The sequence below is a fragment of the Phacochoerus africanus genome, chromosome 1 (assembly GCF_016906955.1).
Source record: "Phacochoerus africanus isolate WHEZ1 chromosome 1, ROS_Pafr_v1, whole genome shotgun sequence".
NCBI classification, from domain to species: domain Eukaryota; kingdom Metazoa; phylum Chordata; class Mammalia; order Artiodactyla; family Suidae; genus Phacochoerus; species Phacochoerus africanus.
The window spans coordinates 286,871,143-286,898,342 of NC_062544.1; the positions used below are offsets into that span (position 1 = coordinate 286,871,143).

Sequence of the window (27,200 nt, forward strand, 5' to 3'; positions counted from 1 at the left end):
ATCCTTACATGTATACATTACAATTACATTTTTCCCCCAGCCTTTCTTCTGTTGCAACATGAGTATCTAGACAAAGTTCTCAATGCTATTCAGCAGCCAGTGTCTTTTATTTACAAATAAAACTGTGCAGAATAATGGCGGCCCGTCTGGGGGGCGGGGTGGGGATGGATGGGGTGGGGGTGGGGCTCGGATGCCTGTGACGCCTCACAGTTCCCATGTTAGAAACGTTTATTCTAGGACACACCACGTGTTCTCTGAAAGCTCACACCAACGTCAGTGGGAGAGCTGTGTCTGCGTTGCTGCAGGGTTTTTTTTTTGTAGGTGTAGTCTCAATCGTGTAATTTACAATCTGTATTTCCAATTAATGATGGGTCATTTCTGCACGGATGTCAGAAGTCACCTTAAATTCAGTGTACCCCAAATTATTGTTGTTTTGTTGCTTTTTTCTGCTTTTTCTTTCTTTTTTAAAATTTTATTGGAGTACCGTTGACTTCGGATGTTGCATTGGTTTCAGGTGTACAGCAAAGTGAATCAGTCACCCATTCTTTTTTCCCACACAGGCTGTTTCTTACAAACTATCGTGCTGTTTCCCTGTGCTGCGCAGTAGGTTCCCGTCCATCCGCTGTTTTACACGGTGTGTGTGTCTGTGCTGTTCCCACCCTCCCAGCTCTTCCCTCCCCGCCGTGGTTTCACCTGTGGCCACCCTAGGATTGGTTTGTTTCTGTTTTATGAATAAGTTCTTTTGCGTCACTTTCTATTAGCGTCCACATATAGGAGTTCCCATCATGGCTCTGCAGTAACGAATCTGACAAGCATCCATGAGGATGCGGGTTCGATCCCTGGCCTCGCTCAGTGGGTCAAGGATTCCGCATTGCCGTGAGCTATGGTGTAGGTTGCAGAGGCGGCTCGGATCTGGCGTGGCTGTGGCTGTGGGGTAGGCTGGCGGCCCCTAGCCTGGGAACCTCCATGTGCCGTGGGTGTGGCCTTAAAAAGAGAAAAAAGAAAGTATTCCAGAAGAAATGTTTAAACCTGAAGGCTGAGCCCAAGCAGTGTCAAAGTTAAATGTTATATTCCTTGGAGTTCCCGTCGTGGCGCAGTGGTTAACGAATCCGACTAGGAACCATGAGGTTGCGGGTTCGGTCCCTGCCCTTGCTCAGTGGGTTAACGATCCGGCGTTGCCGTGAGCTGGGGTATAGGTTGCAGACGCGGCTCGGATCCCGCGTTGCTGTGGCTCTGGCGTAGGCCGGTGGCTGCAGCTCCGATTGGACCCCTAGCCTGGGAACCTCCAAATGCCGCAGGAGCGGCCCAAAGAAATAGCAAAAAAAGACCAAAAAAAAAAAGTTAAATGTTATATTCCGACACGGTTATGTCATCCTGTTAGGTAAAGTGATTGACGGAAGACTTTCAATCAATAAACTGTGTTATAATAAGATCATGTAGCGGAAGAACAGCGGAAATGCAAATTCAAGGGGAAAGGGGAATGAAGTAAATGTCCTCATTTTCAAAGAAAACTTGCTTCCCGGTGTCTTTCAAGTGGGCGGTGATGCTGGCGCTCCAGTCCCGGAGGCGTTCGGAGCCCTCGTCTGCGTTTGAAAGGATAAAGCCCTGACTTGGGATCCTTCCCGTTAGGCGCTTCTGACCTTGTGATCCACATTCGGGCAGAACCGTGCTTCTAGTTGTGAATTCCCACCTTCTCGAGGCCGCGATGCGCGGTCCGACCCATCCCCTCTCGTGGTGCCGCCGCTGCCACCAGCCAGCCCTGCGGTCCCGGGTGAAGGACGGATGCGCTTGCGCCCGTGCTGGACCCGGGCGGCGTCCTGTTTTTCGCCTTCGTTACAGTGTTTAACAGGTTGCGGGAGCTGTTGAGCACATTCCTCTAAACCCGGCTTTGTGCCGGCGGGTTTTGCCCGGCTGTAGGCCAGTGTGCGTGCTCTGAGCGCGTTTCAGGCCAGCGAGGCCCTGCGAGGATGCTTGGTGTACTAAACACATCTCGACTCAAGGATGTTTTCAGCTCGCGCTGGGTGTCTTTGGACGTGATCTCGTTGTAAGTGCAGGAAGGTCTGTGCATTTTAAAAATAACATTTCACAGTGTGTCGGAGCGCACACCCCTTGCACATTTAAACTGGTTTAAAAATGCAGACATCAACTTAAAATTGTCTGGAGATACGTAGATTTTTTTTTTTTTTTTTAATGGGGCGGATCAGGCGTGTACACAAGCCAGGGCTCTTGGCCGCTGAGTCGATGCTTTCCTGCCGGCCAGTCTCCAGGCCTCCGCGGGCTGGGCTGGGGAGGGCATGGCCCCGTGGGGGGTGGGCGTCTTCTGACAGCCACCCTTCTGCAGGGGGCGCTGGTCAGCCCGCCGCTGTCGAAGGGCCTCCCAGTCCACTCCTGTGCCAAGGTGGTCAGGCCAGACAGGGCCAGAGCGGGCCGGCCAAGAGGCAGCCAGGTCCCAGCAGAGGGTGGGCGCCGGGGCTCCTGGGGGGGTGGGCGGGAGGGAGAGGCCCGACTGCAGCTGCTGTGGTTTCTCAGGGCAGGGTCTGGCCCACAGGGAGCCAGAAGCCAGACCCACGTCAGGGCATCGGGTGGCCTGACAACCCAGGAAGGGCCGCAGCAGCAGCCAGGAGCCCCGGCCAGCTCACCCCCCAGGGCAGGGGCGGGGGCGGTGACAGCGGCAGGACTGGCCCAGGCAGCCCCTCTTGCTCCTCCGCTTGCCTGCCATCACCTGGATCAGGTCCGGGGCAGCCCAGGAGCCCCGCCCCAGCAACCGCGCCACTGGGGCCGAAGCCACACGTGGAGAATCCCCGACGGCTCCACCCAAACTTGCTCCTGGGCCAGCTGGGCAGGGAGTGGCCATGGGTCCCGCAGAAGGCTCGCGGTCAGAGCTGAGCCAACCCATGCCACCTCCACGAGCCCTCATCACACTTACCCCTCCTGGACCCGATGCCCAGATTCCAGAAAGGAGCGCACTTGTGGGTGGGTGCCCGCGGGGGAGGGTGTGGCTCCCTGGGGCTTCTGTGGGTGGACTCTGTCACTGGTAAACAGATCCCTGAGTGGAGGCCGTGTCCGCAGGCCCTGCCACCCAAGGCTGCCCTGCTGTGCCCGCTGCAGCTGGGCAGAGGCACAACGCTGTGCTGGCCCCACGGGGCAGATGCCACGCAATCCTCGTCATGGGCCTCCAGAGAAGGAAGGTTGACCCACCATCAGAAAGTCAAGAGGTGCTTCCCCGGGGCTGGGGGCCGCAGAACAGAGCCTGCCGGGTGACGGACGGCCTTGTCTGGATCGGGCCGAGGTCTGCCTCACGGGTGCCGCCACCCAGCGTGACTCGTCCTCGGTGAGCTGGACTCTCCACCAGACTCTTGCACCTCCTGCCTGGTGAGGGAGTCAGCGGCCCCGGCGCGGTTCTGGGGGTCTGCTTCGAACAGCATCGCAGGGGACAGGCTGGTTGGTTCTGGGGGACCTGGTTATTACGGCCCACGTGTGAAGCCCTGTGCCTGACCCCGGGGGGTAAGGTTGGGGTTGCAGAGAGCCTGCAGGGTGGCAGGCCGGGGGCAGATGCCAGGCGGCTGCAGGAGGTCTGGTCAAAGCCCTTATCTCTAGTTCCAGGAGGAAGCGGCCTCGGCCAGCCTGGCCAATGGGTCAGAGTCTGCCTAAGGCCTCCCTGCCCACGGAGGCCCGCGGAGTGCGGGCTCAGGGCTCCTGCTGGTTGTGAATCCGGCCTCCTGCTCGGCGCCTGGTTGAGTCACTTGACCTCGGGGCGTCTCTGCTTGCCCGTCAGATAAGGGCAGTGACAGCGTCAGGTGTGTGAGTGGGTTCAGGAGACCGTGGCTCCAGGATGGTGTCACTCCCTCTGCGGTGCCCTCGTGAGCCCTGTTGTGTTTTCTGTGCTCTGGGGTCAGAGTGGCGGTGAGTCAGCTGCCTCGCTTGTCTCCTGCGTTTAATGTCCAGCAACCCCAACCTGCAGCCAAAAGGTGGCACCTCCGTGCGTCCCCTCACAGCCTCTGGGGACCCAATGGTGGGAGCTGGGGTCACTCAGGCACTGTGGTGGCTGAAGGCCTGCCCAGGCCTGGCGGACGGCTCCCCTGGTGGCTCCCACGCCTGGCACCAGGCCTCTGAGGCATCCCCCCAACGTGGCAGCCCCTGGGGGACCACCAGGCGGCTCAGGGTACTCTCTGTAGGCTCAGCCTGGGGAGGCACGCAGCCTGCGTCTGGCACAGTCGCTGGGCCCCCAGGGCTCATGGCGTGCGGCCACCAGCACTGAAGGTGCCCGGGCCCACCCACAGGCTGCCTGCTGGTTTCTGTCCTCACGGGATTACAGGGCCACGCACAGAACCAGTACAACCACGAAATGGGAGCTTCTGGCTCCACCTTTGAAACCAAGAAACCAGGAGAAGCTGGCTGAGTCCCTGGGGTCACCGCTTCTGCGTTAGAGACCAAAACAAAAGCCTTTCAGCGAAAAAAGTGCCCCACGGCTCGGGAGCCGAACGGCACGCCTTGAAATAGTTCTGTAGAGATTTTCATTTGCAGTTTTGATCTTTTAAAAAAGACGCTAAAGAAGGAAAAATCGCCCATGACGCCTTTAGTTCGAGACATTGTTGTTAGTATGCGCGTGCCTTCCTTCGCCTCTCTTCTCGTACGCAAGGGGGTGTGTGTGTGTGCGTGTGTGTGGTTGTGTGTCCGTGGTGCGTGCGCGTGTGCGATACCTGTGTGAACCTCGCGTGTGCCCGGGTGTTACTTGCGGGAGGGGAGGTCTGAGGACCTGGGGGGCTGCGGCGCTGGGCTCTGGCCTGAGGTCCGTGCCCCCCCACCACCACCCCGAGAGGGGGGGGGTCCGGGGCGCGCCCTGACCACCGCCCCGTCTCCGCAGGACGGCCGTTCTCAGTGAAGGGCGCTGCACTCGCTACTGAGCTGTGGCCATGGGCCTGCTCGCCTTCCTGAAGACCCAGTTCGTCGTGCACCTGCTCATCGGCTTCGTCTTCGTGGTGAGCGGGCTCGTCATCAACGCCATCCAGCTGTGCACGCTGGTCCTCTGGCCCCTGAACAAGCAGCTGTACCGCCGGCTCAACTGCCGCCTCGCCTACTCGCTCTGGAGCCGTGAGTACCGCGCACGGGGAGGGGCTGGCCAAGGGTGGAGGCACCTTTGCCGGGATGACCCGGCTCCCCGTCCGCCGCTCCCGACAGGCAGGGCACCTGGGGCGGGGGGGGAACGTAGAGGACGACGACCCAGGGAGGGGCCCGGAGCTTTACTCCCGGAACCAGCAGACGGGCCGGGAGACCTCGGGCCGAGCGCTGCCTCAGGCGGGACCACGGGATGTCCAACACTTGGCCGTCCAGACCCAGAGGGCGGCGGTGTCATTGGTTCCACGGGGCCCCGGAGACCTGAGAGCAAACGATGATAGTCTCAGTTCATCACTATCAAGGCGGAGCAGATGCCAGCACGCGGCCGGTCTTGTGTCACCTAGACCCCGGGTCACCCCAGCACCAGAGCCCAGCGAAGCCACCCCGGGGTAGCCTATCATTTCACACCTAATTATTTCAGTCCCGTCTCTGACGGAAAAAGACGGTCGCCCGTCTCTTGATGAAATGGGTGTGTTTAGACGTGTGTGGATGTTACCTCTGTGCACGTCCGATGTGCGTGCATGTGTGTGTGTGCTGCCAACCTTCGTCCGTCGGAGGGACGGACGTGGGAGCTCGCTGACCACCCCCCTCTGACGGGCGCGCACACGTGGGGTCCGAGTCTCACCTTCCGACGCTGGTTTGCTGGTAGCGATGGACAGTTTACGCGGCGCTGTCGGTCGACCCGGTTGTTCCGCAGCGTCAGAGCGCAGCCTGGAAGAAGCGAGCTGCAAAAGGGCGCCTACGTCGATATCCTCGTTGCTGTCTCGTTTCTACACGAGCACGCAGCGGGCCGCAGCCCCCGGGGCGTCGCTGCGTGGCGTCTGCGCAGCCGCTCACAGCGGGAGGACTGGCCAGTGGCATCCCCGGGACACGTGTGCAAACGAGAGAGGAAGCCGTGAACCACCGCGCAGCGCTGCCGCCGCCCGTCCGTCTGCTAGAGACGGGGTGTGCTGCGTGCGCTGCGCCGGCCCCGGGTAGGCAGGTGCTGAAGGATGGGTGGGAGACGTGACTCTCCCGGGAGCAGAGGAAGGCGGGGCTCCTGCTGCTTATTTCGCACCGTGTGCCCGTCACATGTCTTGGTGTAAGGACACGGTTCTTTTACAACAAGGAGAAAATAATACACACTTTACGTGCTGCGGGAAGTGGTGAGTCTGGGACCCGGCGCATCCCTCCCAGTTCAGGAGCTGATGTGGCCGGGGGTGTCCAGGGTCCCCCAGGGGGCAGCAGCCCACCCCCTGGTTCCGGCCATAAGCGTGCGGCAGCTTCCGTTCCCAGGCGGCTTTTTCCCGCCATGGAAGCGGCCTGTGTGTGCGTGAGGGAAGGGAGGGTTAGCGATCCCAGCCCGTAAAACTCATGGCTGAGTTATTCACGCGTGTCGCCGGCCAAGACGGGTGCCGACCCACCTGCATGCTAAGTGGCGAATACTAGAGACTCCGCTTCCTGCAGGGCTCTGAAGTTAGCTCTGCAGAGCAGCCGAGTTCCGGAGGAAGCCAGCTTTTTAGTGCGTGGCTGGGTTCACAGCAACAGAGGGATCTCTCGGCCTTGCCCCCACCCCTTCGCCGCAGGGGCCGCGGGACAGGTGCCCACCCTGCCTCCCGGGAGCCCCCGCCCTGGGCAGCTGCAGGGGAGGGGCTGGGTCTACCCTGGATCCCGAAGCCCGGCTGAAGCCAGCAGGTTGGCAGTGCCCGCGGGGTCAGCAGAGGCAGAAGTATGCCCTGGGGGGTGGGGACGGTGTCCAGCTGAGGCCTCGAGACTCAGATTAACACGGTCACACGTGAGCCCACAGTCGGACAACAGCAAACGTGCAGTAGACTTAGAGGAAGACTACCCAGAGGCCCTGCGCTTGAAAAAGAACCAAGTAGACCTTCTGTGGATAAAACTGGTTGGCGTTTCCACTGCGGCTCAACCGGTTAAGGATCTGGTGTTGCTGCCGCTGCAGGTCGATTTGATAGGTGGCCTGGGAACTTCCATACCAAGGGTGTGGCCCCAAAAAAAGCGTCCTGGAAAAAAAAGAATTGCCAAAAAATTTGTAATTATAACCTTTTTATTTATTTATTTATTTTTATTTTTGTCTTTTTTGGGGGGGCCGCACCTGCAGCATATGGAGGTTCCCAGGCTAGGGGTCAAATTGGAGCATTAGCCACCGGCCTACACCACAGCCACAGCCACAGCCACGCAGGATCCAAGCCATGTCTGCAGCCTACACCACAGCTCACGGCAACGCCGGATCCTTAACCCACTGAGCGAGGCCAGGGATCGAACCCATGAACTCATGGATCCTGGTTGGATTCATTAACCACTGAGCCACGATGGCAACTCCATAGCCTTTTTAAAGTAAAAAGTTGGTGCGTGAATTTTACCTCAGATTGGATGCAGCTAATGGAAGGACTGGCCATAAATACGAAGAAATTCTCCCAACGGCTGTTCAGTGGCAGCGTGGAAAATATAAAACGGGAATTGACGAAGAGAGGAGAGACTGCCGTCTCTGAAGCGAGTCCAGGCCTCCCGGCCCAGAGGACAGAATAAGGCGGAGAGGGGGGTGGAGGGTGTCCCGGAACAGGTGAGGCATGTGATTCTGTGGCCTGGGAAGCAAATGGAGTCCAAGCAGAGGACCTGAGCAGAACCCTGCATGCGGATCCCTCCCGGAGAAAGCCCAGGCCGTCCGAGGGGGAAACGCCCAGAAAGGAGAGCTGGACCCCTCCAGGGACGGACAGCCTCCCGCGGACTCTGCACAGGGTGGTCGGAGCCAGAGGCAGCGGACCCGCCCGGCAAAGCCACCTGCCAGGAAGGCGCGTGAGAGCCCAGCGGTCTGCGGGAAACCGGAAGCAAGAGAGCTCCCTGCCTGCCGAGTGTCTCCCGAAGTCTTGGGGAGGGTATTCTCCGTGGGAACGAGAGCCATCCTAAGAGTCGGGCCTGCGTCACCGGAATGAGCTGCAGCCGGGGCGCTGGTGAGCGAGGAAATCTGCACAGTCGTGCAAAGTAAAAGCGAGGCCCAGCCTGTGAGGCCGTGAGCAGATGGGGGACCTGCGCCCGCAGCCCGTCTACCAGGAGCGGGGCCGGCCTGGGGCCGGGTCCTTTTATCTGTCAGGAGACGCGGGGAGAGCTTACTTAAGCCTTCGTTAACTATGGGGCAGAAAACAGAGACGTCAAACCTAACTTCTCACACTGTTCGAAAAAGATAGGTTACAAGCCAAGACAGATTCATTTTTTTAAGGCCAGAAAGTAGAAAAAAGCATAAACGTAAGAAAACTTGAGGTAGAAGGTAAGACGTTGGTAAAATCCCCCAGTATTTGGAGGAACAGAGACACCCGCTGAGCCCTGTGCTGTTGGAGTCGCCGCGGGACCTGGTGATCTTGGGCGGGGTGGCGGGGGGGTTGCCACCTGTCTCTTTCTTAAATGTGTGAGCAGGAGTCCTTCTCGGGTTCGCGCTGGTGGAAGCCCTCCCCGTTTCCGAGGGCACGTGGCGAGAGCGAGGGTCACACGGTCGTTCACGTAACCCCGAGCCGCCGCCTCGTTTTCAACGCTGCGAACACACCGGTTCTCCTTCTGTGATGCCAGGCAACATCTGCTGCCCGGGAGCCCACCTCTAGGGTGACTCTGGCATCTCGGGCCCGGGGCGTCTTCGTGCACAGCCGTGGAGCCAGACAGCGGGCTGGGCCCTGGCTCCCTGCTGGCGAGGTGCCTCTGCCTTACAGATGAGGAGGTTAGAGGCTCGGCCGAGGTCAGCAGGGAGCTGGACCATCAGGGTTAAATGAACGCGTGGACTGTGTGTCCAGCGGTGCCAGATGCGCAATGACTCTTAGCAGGCACATTGGGATTTTAAGAAGTCATTGGGCGAGCTGCGCCGAGAGTGGCTTGTTCATGGGGGTGGGGCCCGCATGTGTTGGAACAAAGGAAGTCACACCCAAGTCAGTGCTGGGCCCAGGAGGAACCAGCAAAGCCCCTGATTCAGATCTGACCCTGAGCGGATTCACAGACCGAGAGATGGGCCGCCCGTCCTGCTGGCAGCCGCCCCGCCGCAGGCCGCCTCTGCTGGAGCTCTCCACGGGTGGGAGAGCTGTGTCCATCTGTCTGTCTTCAGTTCACTCCTCCTCATAGCCCCTACCCGGGCCAGACCGCTCCTGCTGGACCAGAAGGGCCAAGTCGGGGGTGCCGCCAGTGTGACGGCCTCATCCGCTGGGGCAGCATCATCGCGGGTCCTCGAGCACCGCTGCCTGGTCACAGATAGCGCTTCCCTAGAGAGGGGGCCCCGCCTACACCCCAAGTGCACCTCCTTCTCTGCATCTGGGCTGCTGGCCAGAGCTTCCACCCAAAGAAGCCTGTCCTGTCGAGACGGACGTCCCGTGCCCGCTCTGCTGCCCACCTGGGGACGAGCACGTGGCCCAGCGCAGGGGTCCTCACCCCCCGGGCTCCCAGCTCCAGGGTCCTTGACCCTTGTGAGTGGTCAGCGCACAGGGTGCCCCGGGGGTGGTCGCTCTGAGCCAGCACCGCAGTGACGGACTTGAAGGCTATTCTGGGAGATGGTGGTGGAGACGAGGCCTTTAGACCCGGGTGGCAGTGCCAGCTGAGTGAGGCATGTACTGTCAGGCCTCAGGGAAGAAATGGCTTTGGAAAGCATCTTTTTTAGAGAATTCCGAGTCTTGCGGGGTCTGAGACTCCCACCCTCCTCCCTGCATCCCGGGCTTCCTCCGTCACACACAGGGACGGGACGGCCAGGGGGCCGGGTCCTCTGAGATCCGGACATGCGCGGGTGCGTCTGAGCACCTCCGGTGGGCTCACCGGCCCCCCCCCCCCCGCACCCTGCCGTGCCGCCAATGGCCCTGTGGGGCTGCTGGACTAGCAAGGTGCCGCGGGCCGCCGCCCTCCCTGCTGATGGCGTCTAAGTCGCAGGTGGAGGCGATGTCGCGTCCTCTCAGGCTAACGGTAAGGAAGCATCACAGAACCTCCCCCGAAGAGACGGCTGCCCCCCGGGGTCCTCAGCACATCACTCAGGACAGGTGGGAGGTGGAAACACGCAGGTGTCCACGATGGACGAATGAGTGAGCAAAACGCAGTCTGCGTGTGCAGTGGAATGTGATTCGTTCCTTGAAGAGAAGGCAGTCCCGCCACCTGTGACCAGGCGGGTGAGCCCGGGGACATTCCTCTGAGAGAAACAGCCAGTTGCAGAGAAACAAACCCCGCGTGATTCCTGTCGAGCGAGGAACGAACAGTCACCACACCCGGGGCTGGAGGAGAAAGGCCAGCTGCCGTCGGGGCTGTGGAGTTTCGGTGGTGGGGTGACGCGCTCTGGAGCGCTGCGGAGGGCCCTGTGCCCACCCTCACACGGCCGCTCTGTACGAGCCAAACCCTTGAGAGCTCGGGCCTGAGGTAACCAGCCTTTCTCTGATAACGAAAGGAACCCTCCTCGTCGCCGAGCAGACGCTTTGAAGGGTCTTCCTTGGCCAGCCCTGCCCAAAGGCCACCTCCATCTTCAAGAAAGGGAGCCGGGACAGGGTGTCGCCAGCTGCACAGGGCTCCGTCTCAGCCCCAGGAGGTGCCGGCAAGCCCCCCACAGCGGCCTGTGCTTCCAGGGGACAGGCCGGCCTGTGCTGGGGCCTCCTGTTCTTACACAGCTCCGTGGAGAAGAAATCCGCCCAATGTGTTCAGTCTGGAGATGGGAGTACAGTCCGCAGCGGCGCAGCCATGTCCGGATGGAGTTTTAGAAGCTTTCCACCCCACAGAGACGCCCCTTCCCCGTCAGCAGCCGTGCCCGTTGTACGCCCCACCCCAGCCCGCGGTCCCTGTGTGCCCTTCCCGGTGGCCTTGCCCGCATGTCCAGGCGTGTGTGCGGCCCCTCGTGTGACGGTTCCCACTCAGTGTGCAGTGCTTCAGGGCCCGTCCAAGTCACAGGGCGTGCCCGGCCCACCGTCCCAGCTCAGCTGAGTGGCATTGCCCGGTACCGACGGGCACTCTCACCCATTCAGTCCTCACTTGGCCCACACATGGGTCGTTTCCACTTTCTGGCTTTGGGGTAACGCTGCTGTGAACACGCGTGCTCAAGTTTTTGCACAGACACCTGTTCAGATGGATTCCTCCTGGGTGCCGTCTACCTAGTGGTAGGATTGCTGGGTCATCTGGTTACTCTCCTTTTGGAACGTAGTTTTCCAAAGCAGCTGCACGACCACACCCCGCCGGCAGCTGCACCCCCACACCCCGCCGGCAGCTGTGCCCCCATATCCCACCGACAGCTGCGCCCCCACACTTCCCCGGGCAGCCTCAGGTCTCCCGGTCACTCTGTCCTCTGCAGCACTTGCTCCTGTCAGTCTGTTCGCGGGCCCCTCGCTGAGGCTCTGGTTCACAGTTTCCTGATGACGAAGGATGGCGAGCATCTCCTCGTGTGCTTGCTGGCCGTCTGGAAGTCGTCCCCGGAGGACGTCTGTCCAGGTCCTCTTCTCTTTCCTTGGCCTCGATCCGTGTGCTGGAATGTTGGGCGGAAGGGGCCAGGCTAACAGTTCAACCCGGAGGGCTGCCTCTGTGGACCCAGCCTGCGTCCCTCAGGGCTCTGTCCGGTCCCCCGACGGAGCTCGTGGCGAGCGTGTCCGTGGAGCTGACCCCCTGTGGCCCCTCTGAGTGCCCCTCAGGGAGCAGGCACCGCGGCTCCCGCAATGTCGGGTGTGGTCTGAGAGGAGAGCTTCCGCTGGTTCCTGCCTGGGGAGAAGAGGACGCTGTGACCCCAGCCTGTGGGGCGGAGCTGTGTGTCCCCGGTCCCTGCACTTCCTCCCGGGCGGGTGGGGATGCTCCTGGGAGAGGAGCCCCGCCCACTGTCTTGGGCTTAACCTCCGTCCTTCAGTCCTCCCGCAGCCCGAGAGGAGGCCACCGTTGTATACTCCGTGGACGGGGGGGCTGAGGTCCAGACGGTCAGGCTTGAAGCCCACACTCTCAGTGCTCGAGGCGCCCGCTGTCTCCTCTCATCAGCACCCCCTGGCCTCCCTCCCGAAGGGCTGGTCCCCTCTGAAAACTGATGGTGACCTGCACACAAAGGACAGACTGGCCTGTGGCCATCCTGGGCCTGGAAGCCACACTTCCTGGTCTGAGGTCCCCCTTCCTGGGGCTCCTGGCCGTGGTGGGCGTGATGCTGACGGGCAGTGGCTCCCGCAGAGCCTCGGCTGCTGACCACAGGGGCCCCCGGGCTGCGTGGGTGCTCACAGCCTCCCCCTCCCCCTGTGGTGGGTGACACTGTGCTGTGCCGTCGGCCCTCGGCACGTGTGAGCATCGATCGGATATAGAGAGGGAGCTGCCCATCTCACCGGGCCGTGTGGAGTAACGTGGGCATAACAAGCTTACGTGCATAACTCGCAGACCGCTTACGGCTGATAAGGGCCCTGGTTTATCATCTGCTTATTTCTCTTTCTAAGCTGCCTCTGGAGCTTTCCACAGAGCCCTGGACTGAGTGTGCCGGCCTTAACTTCAAACTCCACACTTCCTGACAAATTACTTTTTCTTCGTGCTTTGGGGGTAATGCTAGGCTTAACCCAGCGTTGTCCGAGAATTAAATGAGACATGGAGGTAATTCACATAGGCGGGCAGCTGGTGTGCAGCGTTCAATAAATTCTGGCTCTTGACCATAAGACGGCGATGGTGTGTTCTCTTGAGTGAATGCCGCGCTCACAGTACCAGCCTATGGAATTACTGGATTTTTAAGAAAATCAGAGATCTGACTTCTAAGAAAAAATGTTTTAAATTAAGTCCTTTAGCTATGTTGGTTCGAAAGCAGCCCACCTGAGACGGGCTTCCTCCTCCACGTCTTGGGCTCCCCTGCCTTTTGCGAGAGAAGGTGATTATAGCTGTAGCACACTTCCTCTTTTGAACAGAAACCATCCGAGCTCATTTCTAGCAGGAAACCCGCTCCGGCCGCGGCCAGTGGAGCCCGGCCCGCGAGGCGAGGTGGGGGCAGCGTTGGGGTCGGGGGGTGGGGGCGGCCCCGGCTGACGGCCCTGGCCGTGTGTCTGCAGAGCTGGTCATGCTGCTGGAGTGGTGGTCGTGCACCGAGTGCACGCTCTTCACCGACGAGGCCACGGTGGGCCGCTTCGGGAGGGAGCACGTGGTCATCATCCTCAACCACAACTTCGAGATCGACTTCCTCTGCGGCTGGACCATGTGCGAGCGCTTCGGCGTGCTGGGGGTGAGCCGGAGCGCGCGGGAGGGCGCGGGCGGGGCGCGCGGGGGCTCCTGGGAACTGCAGTGCGGCTCCCCGGGGTCTGGACTCTCCCGGCTCTGGTTTTCCTTGCCTCGGGGCTTAGCCCCGGTCCCTCCGAGCTGGGAGTCCGTCGTGGCTGACCGCAGGGGCCCTGGGACTGCAGGGTGCCCCCAGCCACCCCAGGGCTTGCTCCTGAGATCAGGTGTCATGCGTTTCCTCTCATAAATCCTCCCTTCCTGGGCATTTGAGACAAACCGAGGGAGGGGTCCCCTGCCGTGGAAGCCCAGTGGGCGGTGGCCCTGGCATCATCCTCAAAGAGCCCAGGGCCTGGCGGCCAGAGCAGCCCACTGGGCCCAGCGCAGCCCGCATCCTGTCCTACCTGCCCCCGCACGGCCACCTGGCATCCGCCTGTGGGGCCAGGTCTGCCCTGGGCTCCCTCACCTAGAGCCTGCACTCAGGCCCTGCTCCTCCGGGAGGGCACCAGGCTCAGAGTCAGGCTCTTCCCATGACAGCCAGACCTGGGGTGGGGCGGCCCGGGTGGGGGGGGGCGCCACCCTTGGGGACCTTGGTCCCCGATGCACCAGCGGCTCTGCGCCCCCCGCCCCGCCCCCAGAGTTCCAAAGTCCTGGCTAAACGGGAGCTGCTCTACGTGCCCCTCATCGGCTGGACGTGGTACTTCCTGGAGATCGTGTTCTGCAAACGGAAGTGGGAGGAGGACCGGGACACTGTGGTCGAAGGACTGAAGCGCCTGGCCGACTACCCGGAATACATGTGGGTGAGTGAGGCGGCCAGAGGGAGGCGCACCGGCCCTGTTTCCTTCGGCGTCAGGGCTGCAGGCTGAGTCGTTAGCTGTAAGGCCCACAAGAGCCTCTGAGCACTAGGGAAGCGGTGTGACAGCAGGGCCAGGGCCCCGCGCCTCTGAGCCTGCAGGCTTGGGACCCCCCCCCCACCTCACCCCCGTGGACCACCTGCCCCCACCTGTCCCAGGTGGGACCTGCCGCGCTAAGGGTACCCGGCCCTGAGAGCCTGCCGGGCCGAGCCGGGCCTGCCCTGGAGAGCGCTAGCAGGCGGGCGGGCGGCTCTTACAGAGGCTCGGGGGTCCGGGCCGGCGCTAGGGAGCTACTGCTCTGAGTCAGCTCCGCTTCAGTTCCCGGAAGGATGCGCTGCGCTTTAAACAGACTCCCTGCGGCTGCGGGGCGGGGCCGGGGCGGGGCTCTGGCCGGGGCGGGGCTTTGGCGGGTGCCTCTGAGGCACCGCCCGGCCGCCGTCTGAAATGGGCGGTGACAGTGGCTTTGAACAGCAGTTCTCTGCCTGGTCCTTCATTTGGGGTTTCTGACCGCAGTTCTTTGAGAACAGACTATTTATTTGGCGTTCGTTACTCGTGTTAAGGCAAACGACTAGAATGTCCCCCCTCCGCCCTCCGAAGGCTGCCGCTCAGGGACACCTAGTGTCACTTCTCTCTGGGAAGCGTCTTTTCATTCCTTGAAACTGGGTGAAATGCCACCTGCGCCGGGGTGTGACTGCAGCCAAAGTAAAGCAGCATCTCTGACTACGCCCCTCGCCATCCCTTCCACAAGACTTTGCCGCCCCAGGGGCACCTGCGCGCGGACGCAGCGCCTGTGGGGTTCGGTCCCCGGCCGCCAGCACCCGCACTAACCTCTGTCCCCCGCCCGCATCCTAGTTCCTCCTGTACTGCGAGGGCACGCGCTTCACGGAGAAGAAGCACCGCGTCAGCATGGAGGTGGCTGCCTCCAAGGGGCTGCCCCCCCTCAAGTACCACCTGCTGCCTCGGACCAAGGGCTTCACCACCGCGGTCCAGTGCCTCCGCGGGACAGGTATGCGCCCCCGCGCGGCGTGGGGGGGGGCAAAGCCGGAGTCGGTGGTTGTAAAATACAGGACGCCAGTAGCCTTAGAGAGAGAACTGAGTGCGTGGGTTCACATGTTGTAAGATTCTTGTATCACTTTTGAGGTGAGAAAATACCAGTTCATGGGAAATAACTAACGTGGTAGCTTTTTAAAGTATCTAACTGAAAACCCTAGAAAGGAAAAAAAAATGTATGTCCACTTAACCCAAAAGGAGTCAAGATAAAAGACAGGGCCACAGAACAGGTGGGCTCAGACAGACAGAAGCCTCAAACACAAAGGTGACAGTAAGTGCAGTAGGCGGAATCGGCTCAATTCCCCAAGAAAAGGTGACCTGGCAAAAACCCAGCCATCCAGGTGAAAAGCCGCGGGGGCCCCGCGGCCGGATGTCAGCCAGCACCTGTCACCCTCGGCGCCTCTGCCTTGCAGTCGCAGCTGTCTACGACGTCACGCTGAATTTCCGAGGAAACAAGAACCCGTCTCTGCTGGGGATTCTCTACGGGAAGAAGTACGAGGCCGACATGTGTGTGAGGTGAGGGGCAGGTCCCCGCGGGGCGGGGCGGGGCCCGGGGTGGGCGGGGCGCACCGCACTCCCGCCCCACGCCTCTCCCACCTCCCGGCTGCCCCCACGTGGTCGTGGTGCAGCGTTCCACCCCCCAGGACCCGGGCGGGGTGAGACCAGTACAGAGTGAAGGAGTGGGTGCGAGGTACAGGCAGAATGTTCCAGCAGCTCCAAGGGAGGCATGACCCCACCCAATGGAGACTTTTTGGAAGAGGCAACTGAGCTAAAACTTGGACAGTGAGTAGGGCTTTTGTAGGCAGGGAGGTGGGATGCGCAGGTGGTCCCCTAGGGCCCCCACAGACCCCGGGGAGAGAAGCTGGGGTCAGGGCCATGTGCTGACCCCGGCCACATGCTCAGCCTCCAGCTCCTGGCGACCCTGGGCTGAGCCTAGAGGGTCCACCCCAGCCAGCCTCCACCGCACTGGTTCAGAGTCAGTCCCTGAGGACGTCCAGCTGGTTAACGGTGGGGCTTCTTGGGCTGGCAGCCGCAGGGACGCCGGAGAATATTCCAGAAGCGAAACTCAGACTGCTATGGGGCCCCACAAAGCCCTTAAAAAGTCACCAGGTTATCAGAAACTATTGCCATTAATCCGTACCATGAGCATTGGCTGCATGTCTGCTGTATGCAACCGAGAGGATAGAGGGAGGGAGAAAAGGGAGTTTCTGGAAGGCTTTGCTGCGGCAGAGGCCACACCCAGCTCGGTCTGAGGGGGAGGCCAGGGGGCCCTGCTCTCAGGGGCCTGCCCAGGCCCCATCCAAGGACCCGGAAGCCAGGAGAACCTCCCCACGACCTCCCCGGGCCACACAGGCAGGCCATGCTCCGACGGTCCCTCTGGGAGCCAGGCTTTGCTGGGCCACGGGGGGAGGAGCCCTGCCCCCTCTCTTCCCACCTCCTTGGAAGCTGAGTCCCTGGCTCCCACCTGGTGGCCCGTGGTGCTGACCTTTCACCCTGGATAGAAACCTGGGTCTCTCTGAGGGGGGGGCGGGGGCTCTGACTCCTGATCCCAGTGAAACAGGCAGGAGGGCGACGGCCAGGCCACTGGTGGAGCGGGCGGGGGCTTGTTCTGAACATCCCTGAGGCTGCACTGGGAGAGCAGGGTCCCCGTCGGTGACAGAGCTCAAGGTCAGGGACTGGAGTCCAGATCGGCCGCATCTCACGGTCCCTCTCTGACTGTCCGAGTCTCTGCCTCGAGATGGGGAGAGAATCCCCGCAGCGTCTTTTTACCGTGAAACGCAGTCTGGGGCCGCTTGACTCTGAGCGCTGCTGTGACCTGGATTCCAGCGTCAGGCCTGATTCCAGGCAGGCCTTGCAGGTCGTGTCGTGGCGCCTCGGGGGCCCCCTGGTGGAACGTGCCAGGCTCTCGTTTCCCTCGGCGTTCCCGGGGAGTCTGTCAGCCCCGCGGCCGCCACCGAGCACCCCCGACACCGTGTCCATCCGCGTCAGTCTGAGCCAAGCAGGCTCCGACCGGCCCTCGTCATGTTAGGGTTGAGAGCGTGAGCTCCCAGTTCTCCTGTTCCACCCCCCCACCCCCCCACCCCCGTAGGAAGGTTCCAGGAGTAATTTGAGGACATAAACAGTAAGCTGAGTGGGCTTTTTCCTTCTCAAGTTTTTGCGGAGGACCAGCTCGAAGCAGGCGTAGGGTCTCTTGCTCCGTCGAGGGGTGGGGGGAGGCCCGGGACCCTTGCCCTTAGAACCCCAGCAGCCCTGGGGGAGGGGAGGGGACACAGTTGGGCCAACAGGGCATGGGCGGTTTCGCGGGGGCCCTGGATGGTGTGACTGGCCAGCGTGGCCCCGCCCCTGCCTGTGGCTCCGGCTGGAGCAGGTGATGCGGTTCAGGATAGGGACAGGGACAGCAGTGGTGGCCCGTGTCCAGCCTTCGCTCCGGCTGGTCACCTTCCCAGGAGCCCTCAGAGGCAGACCCTCCTCTTGTCCCTGGGTCGTAAGGGGCTTCGCCAGCCTCAGCCCCAGGTCAGAACCGGCAGGTGGCAGCTCCAGGCTGGCGTGGGACAGTCAGCTGCAGCTGGAGGGGCTGGTGCCCTAACCGCCTCATTTCCCCCTGTGTTGCAGGAAATACACCTTCCTGTTTGGTACTGCCTCCTGTTTAGGTGTTTTGAGTACAAGTCAGGAACGTACTTGTCATCCATCATAACCGGTGGAGTGTTGCCTCCTTTCTCCTCCTGGGGAAGAAGCCCTGGGGCCCTGATGGGTGTGGCCAGGCACTGTGTGTGTGTGGGGGGGGGTGGACGGTAGCTTGAGGGGGACCAGCACCCTCAAAGTGGCTTGAGTCAACTCCAGGAGATGGATGCTCATGTTTGTGTCTGTTTTTCATCTCATCCTTTAAAATCCTTCTCTTGTCCACGTGAGCCTGCATGTACCAGACAAACGGCAGACCCCTCATGTGGGGGGGGTGGACCCAGGGGAGGGCGGTCCCGCGGGGCTGATACGTTCGGTGGTCGTCAGCTCTCTGTGGCCCGGCCCCTCTGACTTCCCTTCCTTCCCAGAGCGGCACCTGTGGCAGAGGCTTCAAGTGCTGCTTCTCAGGCTGTGTCGGGGACTCCTGGAGGTCCCCAGCCCCTGCAGGTCCACGAAATGAAGCCATTTTGTTTACTAAGAGGTCGCCTGTCCTCCTGACACCTTTGGGTGTTCAGGGGAGTTTCCCAGAGGCTGCTGGCCTGTGGCCACATCACTTGGGTGTCTGATGGTGTGTTGAGCTTGTAAAGCTTCAGTTTCCACTTCTAATGTGGTAAAGATTGAGTTCCCGTCATGCCTCAGTGGTAAGGAACCCAACTAGTATCCATGAGAATGCGGGTTCAACCCCTGGCCTCGCTCAGTGGGTTAAGGATCCAGCGTTGCTGTGAGCTATGATGAAGGTCACAGACGTGGCTCGGATCCCACATTGCTGTGGCTGTGGTATAGACTGACAGCTGCAGCTCCCATTCGACCCCGAGCCTGGGAACCTCCATATGCTGCAGGTGCAGCCCTAAAAAGACCAAAAAAAAAAAAAAAAAAGATGTCTAACCCACAAAAACTGAAGTTCCCAGCTTTCAGAGACAGAAAGGTTGAGATTCCTTAACATGGAGATTTACCTCTGGCCGTGGAAGTTTCTCCGGTCTGTCCTCTCCCTCTGGCCCTCAGAGGTGGGCAGCCAGGCCCCAGGAGGAGCAGCCCCTGCAACTGCCCTCACCCCCAGTGAATTGTTCAGGCTGGTGGGTGCCTGGCGGCCCCTCCTGGCGATCTTGAGGTACTGCAGTTGCCCCAGAGAGAGGGCCTTGCCCAGCTTGTCCCCCACTCCTGGAGCCCGTGGCCCCGCTGGTGACGAGGTTTATACATAAATCAATGTCTTAACTGAAGCCAGCTGTCTGCTAACTGTGATTAAAGTTTCTATTTTATTTATTTATTTATTCTGCTTTTTAGGGCTGCACCCGTGGCATATGGAGGTTCCCAGGCGAGGGGTTGAATCAGAGCTACAGCTGCCAGCCTTCGCCACAGCCACAGCAATACCAGATCAGAGTCTCGTCTACAACTTATACCACAGCTCATGGCAACGCCAGATCCTTAACCCACTGAGGGAGGCCAGGGCTCGAACCTGCAACCTCATGGTTCCTAGTTGGATTTGTTCCGCTGTGCCACCTCGGGAACTCCTGTGATTGAAGTTTCTAAATCTCTGTTGTTTTTCATATTTGAAGTAGGTAGATTCCGTTTGTGAAACTCGGCATCTTCTTTGCCTTCGGAGAGACACCCTCAGCCATGGTTACTTCCAAAGAATGAACTTTTGTGTGTGTGTGTGTCTTTTTAGGGCTGCACCTGCGGCATATGGAGGTTCCCAGGCTAGGGGTTGAACTGGAGCTACAACTGCCAGCCTGCGCCACAGCCACAGTAACGCAGGATTCTCAACTCACTGAGCGAGGCCAGGGATCGAACCCACGTTGCTGTGGACACCAGTCGGGTTCGTTACCACTGAGCCCCAACAGGAACTCCAAAGAACGAACCATTAAGAAAGACCAGAACTGGAGTTCCCGTCGTGGCGCAGTGGAAATGAATCCGAGTAGGAACCATGAGGTTGCGGGTTCTACCCCTGTCCTCTCCCAGTGGGTTAAGGATCTGGCGTTGCCGTGAGCTGTGGTGTCGGTCGCAGACACGGCTCAGATCCCGCATTGCTGTGGCTGTGGCGAAGGCTGGCAGCTACAGCTCTGATTGACCCCTAGCCTGGGAACCTCCATGTGCCGCGGGTGCAGCCCTAAAATGACAAAAAAGAAAAAAAAGAAAGACGAGAACTGCTACTGAGGCTGATAAATCACCACCTTTCAGTGGAGCTGGGGGCCTGGTCTGCTTGGCTAAGCGCTCCGGGCGCCCCCTCGGCGGCCCCCGCAGGTCCCAGGGAGCACAGTGGGGCAGGGGGGAGGGCGCCCAAGATGCGTCCGTGTTTGTAGAAGCGGAGGGTCAGATTGGAGTAAAAAGGCAGGGCTGACAGCAACCCTGCTGCACAGTCACTTCCTTCTCTCCCTTTCAGTCTGCTTGTCATCTGGTAATTCACTTTGCTTCCCATCTTCTTCATAAAACAGGAGGTTTCCTCTGGAAGAGATCCCGCTGGACGAGAAGGAAGCGGCCCAGTGGCTTCATAAACTGTACCAGGAGAAGGTAAAGGCTCTCGGCCCCTCCGCCCCACCAGGGTCTCCCGGGGAAGGCGTCCGGGCAGCCAACAGGGCAGGCGGGCGGCACGCTCCCATTCTTTCTCCTTTGATGCTTCTTCCCTTTTGGGAAATTGACTCACTAGAAGAAAGTATAAAGGCTACCATAACTCTTGCATAACCATCGCTAATAATACTTTATCACATGTGTTTCGTGTAACATGTTTACCCCACACGTTACGTGGGGGGGGGGTTAACACATAAGAGACACAAGACAATGATCTGACAGCCTTCTTAGCGACCCCCAGCCAGTCCCTCCTCCATCCCCCGGTGCACTCACCCCGACTCGTCCAGTTTACTTTATGGACACAAACATACAGGACGCTGGGTTTTCATTTTCAGCACTCTGGGAGGCTTGGATAAACAGAAAATCCCTCTAGTATATAACGCATACCCTTCTAAACGCATTGACAAGTACCGAGGAAAGTAAGGGAAGTCTCTAGTCTTCAGAAGAGGAGGTGGGACTAAAATCCAGGTGGGAAGGCTGTGAGTTGAAGGCCATGGAGTTTGCCGGGCGCCCATCCTGAAGCCTTGAATTTTAATGCCTAGTGGAAACAGAAGACAAGGGTTTGACCTCCCTCAAGGATGGAAGTTAGAACTGAAGACCCTAGTGAAGCTGGGACCCTCTGAGTTTCGCCCTCAAAGAGGTCAAGCCGGGAAACATGCCTGACAGCACAGGAAGTGACTGTGAAGCTGGCCTTTCCCCTCTTGGTCCCAGACGTCTCCCTGGTAATTCATAATCACAGCACTGTCCTCAAACAGCTGCGTGGTTTGAGTTTATGCTATCAACATCGTTCAAGAAGAACAAAGCCAAAATATCAGCAAAAAAAAAGTGGCTCTAGGTGAAGCTAGAGCTCCTGAGAGAAGCACATGTAAAACTAGAAGAACACGACTCCAAACCTAAGCTGCCCAAGATTCCCTCAGTAGAATTCGGCTGGACGCATTCATAGCCAAGATCCATCGTGGGCAATACAGCAGACACACAAACAGGAAAAGTAAACTCTCCCAAAACTTCAGCTACCAGGAAGAGACTAAAATCAGTGTGTCTGAAATGGTGAGCAAAAAAGAAGAAATTGAAAACAAAAGAACAGGACCTATTTTAAAAGAAAGGCATAGTTAGAAAAACCGGGGGGAATGTATTGGCATGAGAAATCTAGTAACTGACAGTAAACTCTTACCAGATTAGATAGCAAGTTAGATGCGGCTGAAGAGAGAGTTAGTAAACTGGAAGGTTTGAGCATGTGACGCAGAACGAAGCACAGAAGTGAAAACAGGAGGGGAAGGTAAATATCCTGAGGACAAATGGAGGCTCAGGATGCAGTGATGACAAAGTCAGAAGAGAAGGTGGGGGGAGGTGGAGCGCACTGTCGGAGATGAGCACAGACCTCCCAGAATTGATGGTGTTCGTTCATTTCACGGGGTTCAAAACACAGTCTGGAGTAGGACAGATAAGAGGGTGTGCACACATAGGTACACACACACACACGCCTGCATCATACACACATACACAAAGCAGAGTGAACCCAGAGAGAGAACACATAATAAAAATAGCATAAATTATTTAAGCAGAAAGCAAAGCTATGAAAGAGTGAATCTAATGCACCCAAAGCTTTTCTTTAAAAATATGAAAAAATAGAAAGACTTAGGCCAGGCTGACCCATTGAAAAAAAGAATAACAGCATTAAATGGAATTAAAAAGGGGACACAACCAAAGAGCCGGGAGTGAACGTGTTATGAGAGCACTTTGGCAACTTTGCGCCCCTCCGTTTGAAGACTTGGATAAAACGTGTAATTTCCAAGAACGCTAAACTCTCTCCAGAAGAAGAAGAAACCTAAATAAAAAGGCCTGCAGTGTGTGGGCATCACGTGGATGAGAGGCAGAAAGACCTTCGGTGCCCGGGGTGGCAGAGGAGACTATGTCTCTGGATCTGGGTCACGTTTGAAACGCTTGACAAAGAGAGAGGTTTGCAAGCAACAGTATTTGTTTAGCAGGAAATGAGAAATGAGCTAAAAATGTGTTCTTAGGAAACGGTTCCATTGTGTACGTGGGTCCTTTGCTGTGGTTCGGCTAAAGTGCGTGAACTGCATACTGTCAGTCTCACTGACTCTTTAGGACGTAGGTGTGGAAAGGGCAGTCGGTGTAGGCAAATGCTGTGATGCTGCTCGCAGGAAGTCGTGAGACACGGGAGCACAGCCGTACGTTATCGTGGAGGTGCCGTGGCACAGGTCGTGCGGTGTAAACCCCACCTGGGGACGGAGCTCACCGGCCGGGAGCTCGATGACTCCCAGCGGAAAGGGGACACAGGCCTCACCTTTGTCCCGAAGGGCGACTTTCCAAAACAACCTGATGTAGGGAGTTCCCACTGTGGCTCCTCAGGAACAAGCCCGGCTAGTATCCATGAGGACGCAGGTTCAATCCCTGGCCTCGCTCAGTGGGTTAAGGATCTGGCGTTGCCGTGAGCTGTGGTGTAGGTGGTGGACGTGGCTCGGATGCCGCGTTGCTGTGGCTGCGGCATGGGCTGGCAGCAATGAACTTGGTATGAGTCTGGAAGCACAGCAGCCTCTCCTGGGGGGCGAGGCCCTGCCTTGTTGGCGGGTGTCCTCCCAGGCCCCAGTTCACCCCAACAGCTATTGACTGGGGGCTGCCTGGGAGCCCCCGACAGGGCCCCATCTTTCCAGGGCAGGTGTCAGGGTGGAGACAGCCCCGGGGAAGGCGTGCTAGAGCCGCGTGGGGCAGGACTGTCCAGGCGGGCTGGGGGCATATGGTGGCCCCCAGGTGGATGCAGGACACGAGGTGCTCAGCTGCTCCTGGGCCCCTCGGTCGGCAGGGGCAGCAGGTGCCTGTTCACAGTCTGGAAGCGTGTGCAAGGCTGGGTCAATGCCAAGCCCCCCGCCCTGTTTTTATAGAATACAAAACAGTCACAGACAACGAAATGCAGAAAATAGAGCAGAAAACAGTGAACCCGGGCGAGACGTGACTCCCACAAGGCCGGGCCTCTTCCCAGACTGGGTCCTGCACAGTCATGCACGTTTTTGTGCAAGTAAAGATGAGGTGGCGCTTGACTTCCTTCAGAGAACCTGGCGGAGCCAGAGCGCGTCTCCCTGTTAACACGCCTCCTCGAGCCGCAGCTGCCGGGCGTCTGCGACGTGGCGGTTCCCCAGCCCCGCACTCAGAGGCAGGAACAGCTCAGGAGCTTTCCTCGGGGGGCAGAGCCGGCGGGCGGTGATGCGAGCCGTGGCCCCCTGCGCTGGGAGGGAGCAGGAACCCGCCTTGTCCGCTGCCATGCGCGGGCGCCAGCTGGGTATCCTCCCAGGAAACGCGCCGGGTCAAAGGGTTTGCGATGTTTCTGGCCTTTGGCACCCGCCTCCCGGTTCTCCCGAGAGGAGGGCCTCCGGTCCTCCTCCCCCCACGGCCCCGTGCTCTGCCCGCTCTGGTCAGAGGGTGCGTGGCTTTTCCCCGTCGGGCTGTAAGAGCAGCACATGAAGAAGCCCCGCTTCCGCTTGACTCTTTCAGGATGCGCTGCAGGAGGTGTATCACCAGAAGGGCGTGTTTCCAGGGCAGCAGTTCAAGCCCGCCCGACGGCCGTGGACGCTCCTCAACTTCCTCGCCTGGGCCACCATCCTCCTGTCTCCTCTCTTCAGTTTTGCCTTGGGCGTCTTTGCCAGCGGCTCCCCGCTCCTGATCCTGACGTTCCTGGGGTTTGTGGGGGCAGGTAGGACCGGGAACGCTGGCCTGGGGCCTGAGGTTGGGGGTCTCCCGTGCGCCGGCGGCAGTGCCCAGGCCCAGAGCCGACCGCGGTCACCCTGGCGGCCAGGATTTAACCTGAGCCCGCCGGCCTCCAAGAGCAGCTCTGGCCACTAAGCTGCAGGGCATTGGAGGCCCCAGCCACATGCCAGGGTCCTCTCCCCAGAAAGCTGGCCGGCCATTTGCCCACCTGGCATCCTGTGCCGAAGCCGCGCCACAGCTGAGAGCTGTGTCTGGACCTGGGCAGTTGGGGGCGTAGACTGGCATGCTGGCCTGAGGTCCCGGGGCCCTTTCACGGCCTTACAGCCTTCAGTTGCAGTGCTGGGCACCTCCGTCCACTCTGAGCAGAGCCCATCGGCTGCCCCAGGACCAGGGAGGAAGGGGGAGGGGGGCGGGCCGGCCAGCCGCCCCCAGGGAAGTCAGGGGCCAAAGGCTGGGTCCCCCAAGGACTGCTCCAGCTTGGTGGCAGTGTGGTCTGTCTAACCTCGCCTTTTCCTGTTTTAAAGCTTCCTTTGGAGTCCGGCGACTAATAGGAGTGACTGAGATAGAAAAAGGCTCCAGCTATGGAAACCAGGAATTTAAGAAAAAGGAGTAATTAATGGCTGTGATTGAACACACGTAACCTGACGATGGCATCCAATTAACTCAATTAAAAGCAGAACAACACACACAGAGCGGGGGAAAAAAGACACTTAGAAACTATTTTTCATATTAACTGGTGACTAATATTGACAATAAAACTTGAGCCAAGAGTAAAGCAGTCGGAAGGCCTGCAGATGGAGACGCCAGCCTCGCCCCTGCGCCGGCCGGGCGGGCAAGGCCGGGCCCCGGGGCGGGTGCTCCCGGACGGACACCCTCAGCTCCTGGGGCCCTGCTGCCAGGCGCCTCTGGACGCTTCTCTTCTTAACACGTAGGCCCCGCCCTGGTTTTTCTCAGTTGTCTTGGGAGCTCCCCGTCTCGCCCCATCTGCCTGCAGCCCCCCAAACTCTTCGCCGCCCTTCCCCAGCCCCTGGGCACGTGCCTCGGGCCCCAGGCCCCCAGAGCAGCTGTCCTGCTTGGCTGGCACCTTCGCTTCCAGGCGGGCAGGGCCCTGGGGAAGTTCTCCAGCAACAAGCACACTGAGCGGCTGGCGGCCCCACTCCCCCCCCCCCCCCCGCTCCTAGTTTCCAGAGCCTCTTCCTACCTGAGCCTGCGGAGACCCCTCAACCCCCTCCCTGGCCTCCGCCCCCTCACTCCCTGCGGGAGGCCGTCACACCCCAGTCACCCTCCCCAGCAGGCCGGAGCCGGAGCGGGAGCCTCGGCCACAGCCTACAGGACCACTGGGTGCTTTGGAAAAGCAATGTCACCGTCACCCCGTCTTCTAAAGGTGGCTGGAGACGGGTAACACAGAGCGCTCTGCTTTGAGAGGTTCTGTTTTCACGGTGGATCTGTCGATGGCGCTCGCCTTCCTGGTGGAAACCAGAGGTGCCGCGCCCGCCCTGCCTCCGCCCCCTCCCTTCTGAGCAGGTGCACGTGTCCCTGGGGGGGGGGCCGGTGGTCTCTGTCAGCGCCTCCCGGCTACAGGGTGGCCCCAGGCTCCCGTGGCCTGTGCTCAGCTCACGTCCACACAGCAAGCATCCCGCTGACTGGGGCTGACTGGCAGAGAGGGGCACTCCCGGGGCTCCGGCTCCCGCTCCGCCGCCCTTTCCTCTGTAACCCGCGGCACTGGACTTTCTTCTTAAACTTTCAACTTGCTTTTGTAAAGTCACACTCCCCGAATCTTTTTTAGCCAGGGAAGGAAACGAGCGGGCGTTATTCTCTCTGATGCACTGTAAGCAGCATTCAGCACAGGGGCAGGTAGAATTTTCTAGGGGGCGAAATGGAAGGAAGAGGCATGACGACCGCCCGGGACCCAGTCATGCCCCGGCCCTCAGGACGCGTTCTGGGGAGACCTGTGGAAACAGCACGTGCCCTTTATACCAACGACACTACTGAATTCTCTGCGGGCGACCTTGGTGAAGGGACCCAGGTCACAGGGAAGCGAGCCACAGTCCTGTGCTTGCTCACGAGTGTGGTAAATGCACGCCACTCCTGTGAGGTCCACGGTTAAAACAGCTTTGAGGATTTTCCTCAAGGCGGGCTTCCCTCCACCTCAAAGCATGTCCCCAACCCCCCTGCCATGAGCAGCAGAGCCCAGGCGGGAAGGCAGCGCCTCGGCTACCTGAGGTCTTATGTTCCTTCACCCAACACGCTGCTCATCCGTCTCTCCGTGCTTATGTCACTTGCTAATACACTAACCCCGAAAAAGCTTAAAGGAAAAAGTCGAAGGGTCCTAAATACTGTGAAGCTACGTTACCTGGAAAATGCAAATTTAGATCTTTTACTATTTAATTAATAGTTCTTGCTTCCCAGCTAAGTTCCCTCCCCTCGAAATGAATACCCAATGTATACATTCTATGTTGGGGCGATGAGCTGGGAAGATGCCTAGGTGAGCGATTGAACCCGGGGGTAGGTTTTAAATCTCGGCGACTTCCTCCTGATTTAACACAGATTAGCTTGTGCATCTGAATACCAAGCCCTTTGAGAGCAATAAAAGTTACACCATGAATGTTTGGGGTTTTTTTTTTTTTGGTATTTTGTTTTTTTTTTGAGGGGTGGATTTTGCTTCATCCACTTCAGAAAGAGAGGGGGAGGGGAGCTCCTTGCAGTTTTTAAATCAATAAATCCCGGAACAGTGCTTATTTCTCTTCCACGACCCCGTTACTGCTGCTGTTGTCATCCCAAATTCAGGCTGAATGTGGGGGCGGTGGTGCCGGCCATAGCTGGGGAGAGCGTGCTCTGGATTCAAGTCCACGCTAGGCCCTGGGTCCAACAAGGGCAAGGAGTCTGGGTGTTCGCTGAGCTTCTCTGCAGGGGGCGGGGCCTGCTGACCTCTGCAGGAAGGTGTAGCCTCCAGAGCCAGCCCCCCTCCCGCTGGAGAGACACGAAGGGTAGCCCCAGGCCTTGGGCCCCTCCCGCGAGTGCCTGTGCCAAGGGAGGCTGAGTTCTGGGCCCAGGGCCCGCTGGCCACGT

At 59.5% G+C, this 27,200-nt stretch overlaps 1 protein-coding gene across 2 annotated transcripts in view; it reads left to right on the forward strand.

The window, feature by feature from the left end:
* The window catches only part of AGPAT3 (1-acylglycerol-3-phosphate O-acyltransferase 3), a 97,334-nt gene extending 70,598 nt beyond the window's left edge, over nt 1–26,736 (forward strand). For both annotated transcript variants that reach the window (XM_047797560.1, XM_047797562.1), the window contains exons 2-9: nt 4,865–5,091; nt 13,107–13,276; nt 13,905–14,066; nt 14,973–15,126; nt 15,584–15,686; nt 20,279–20,354; nt 23,919–24,117; nt 24,656–26,736. In XM_047797560.1, the coding sequence (XP_047653516.1) occupies nt 4,914–5,091; nt 13,107–13,276; nt 13,905–14,066; nt 14,973–15,126; nt 15,584–15,686; nt 20,279–20,354; nt 23,919–24,117; nt 24,656–24,744 (1,131 nt within the window). In that variant the 5' untranslated portion in view covers nt 4,865–4,913 and the 3' untranslated portion in view covers nt 24,745–26,736. The remainder of the gene's footprint in view (nt 1–4,864; nt 5,092–13,106; nt 13,277–13,904; nt 14,067–14,972; nt 15,127–15,583; nt 15,687–20,278; nt 20,355–23,918; nt 24,118–24,655) is intronic.
* Nucleotides 26,737–27,200: the final 464 nt, after the last annotated feature.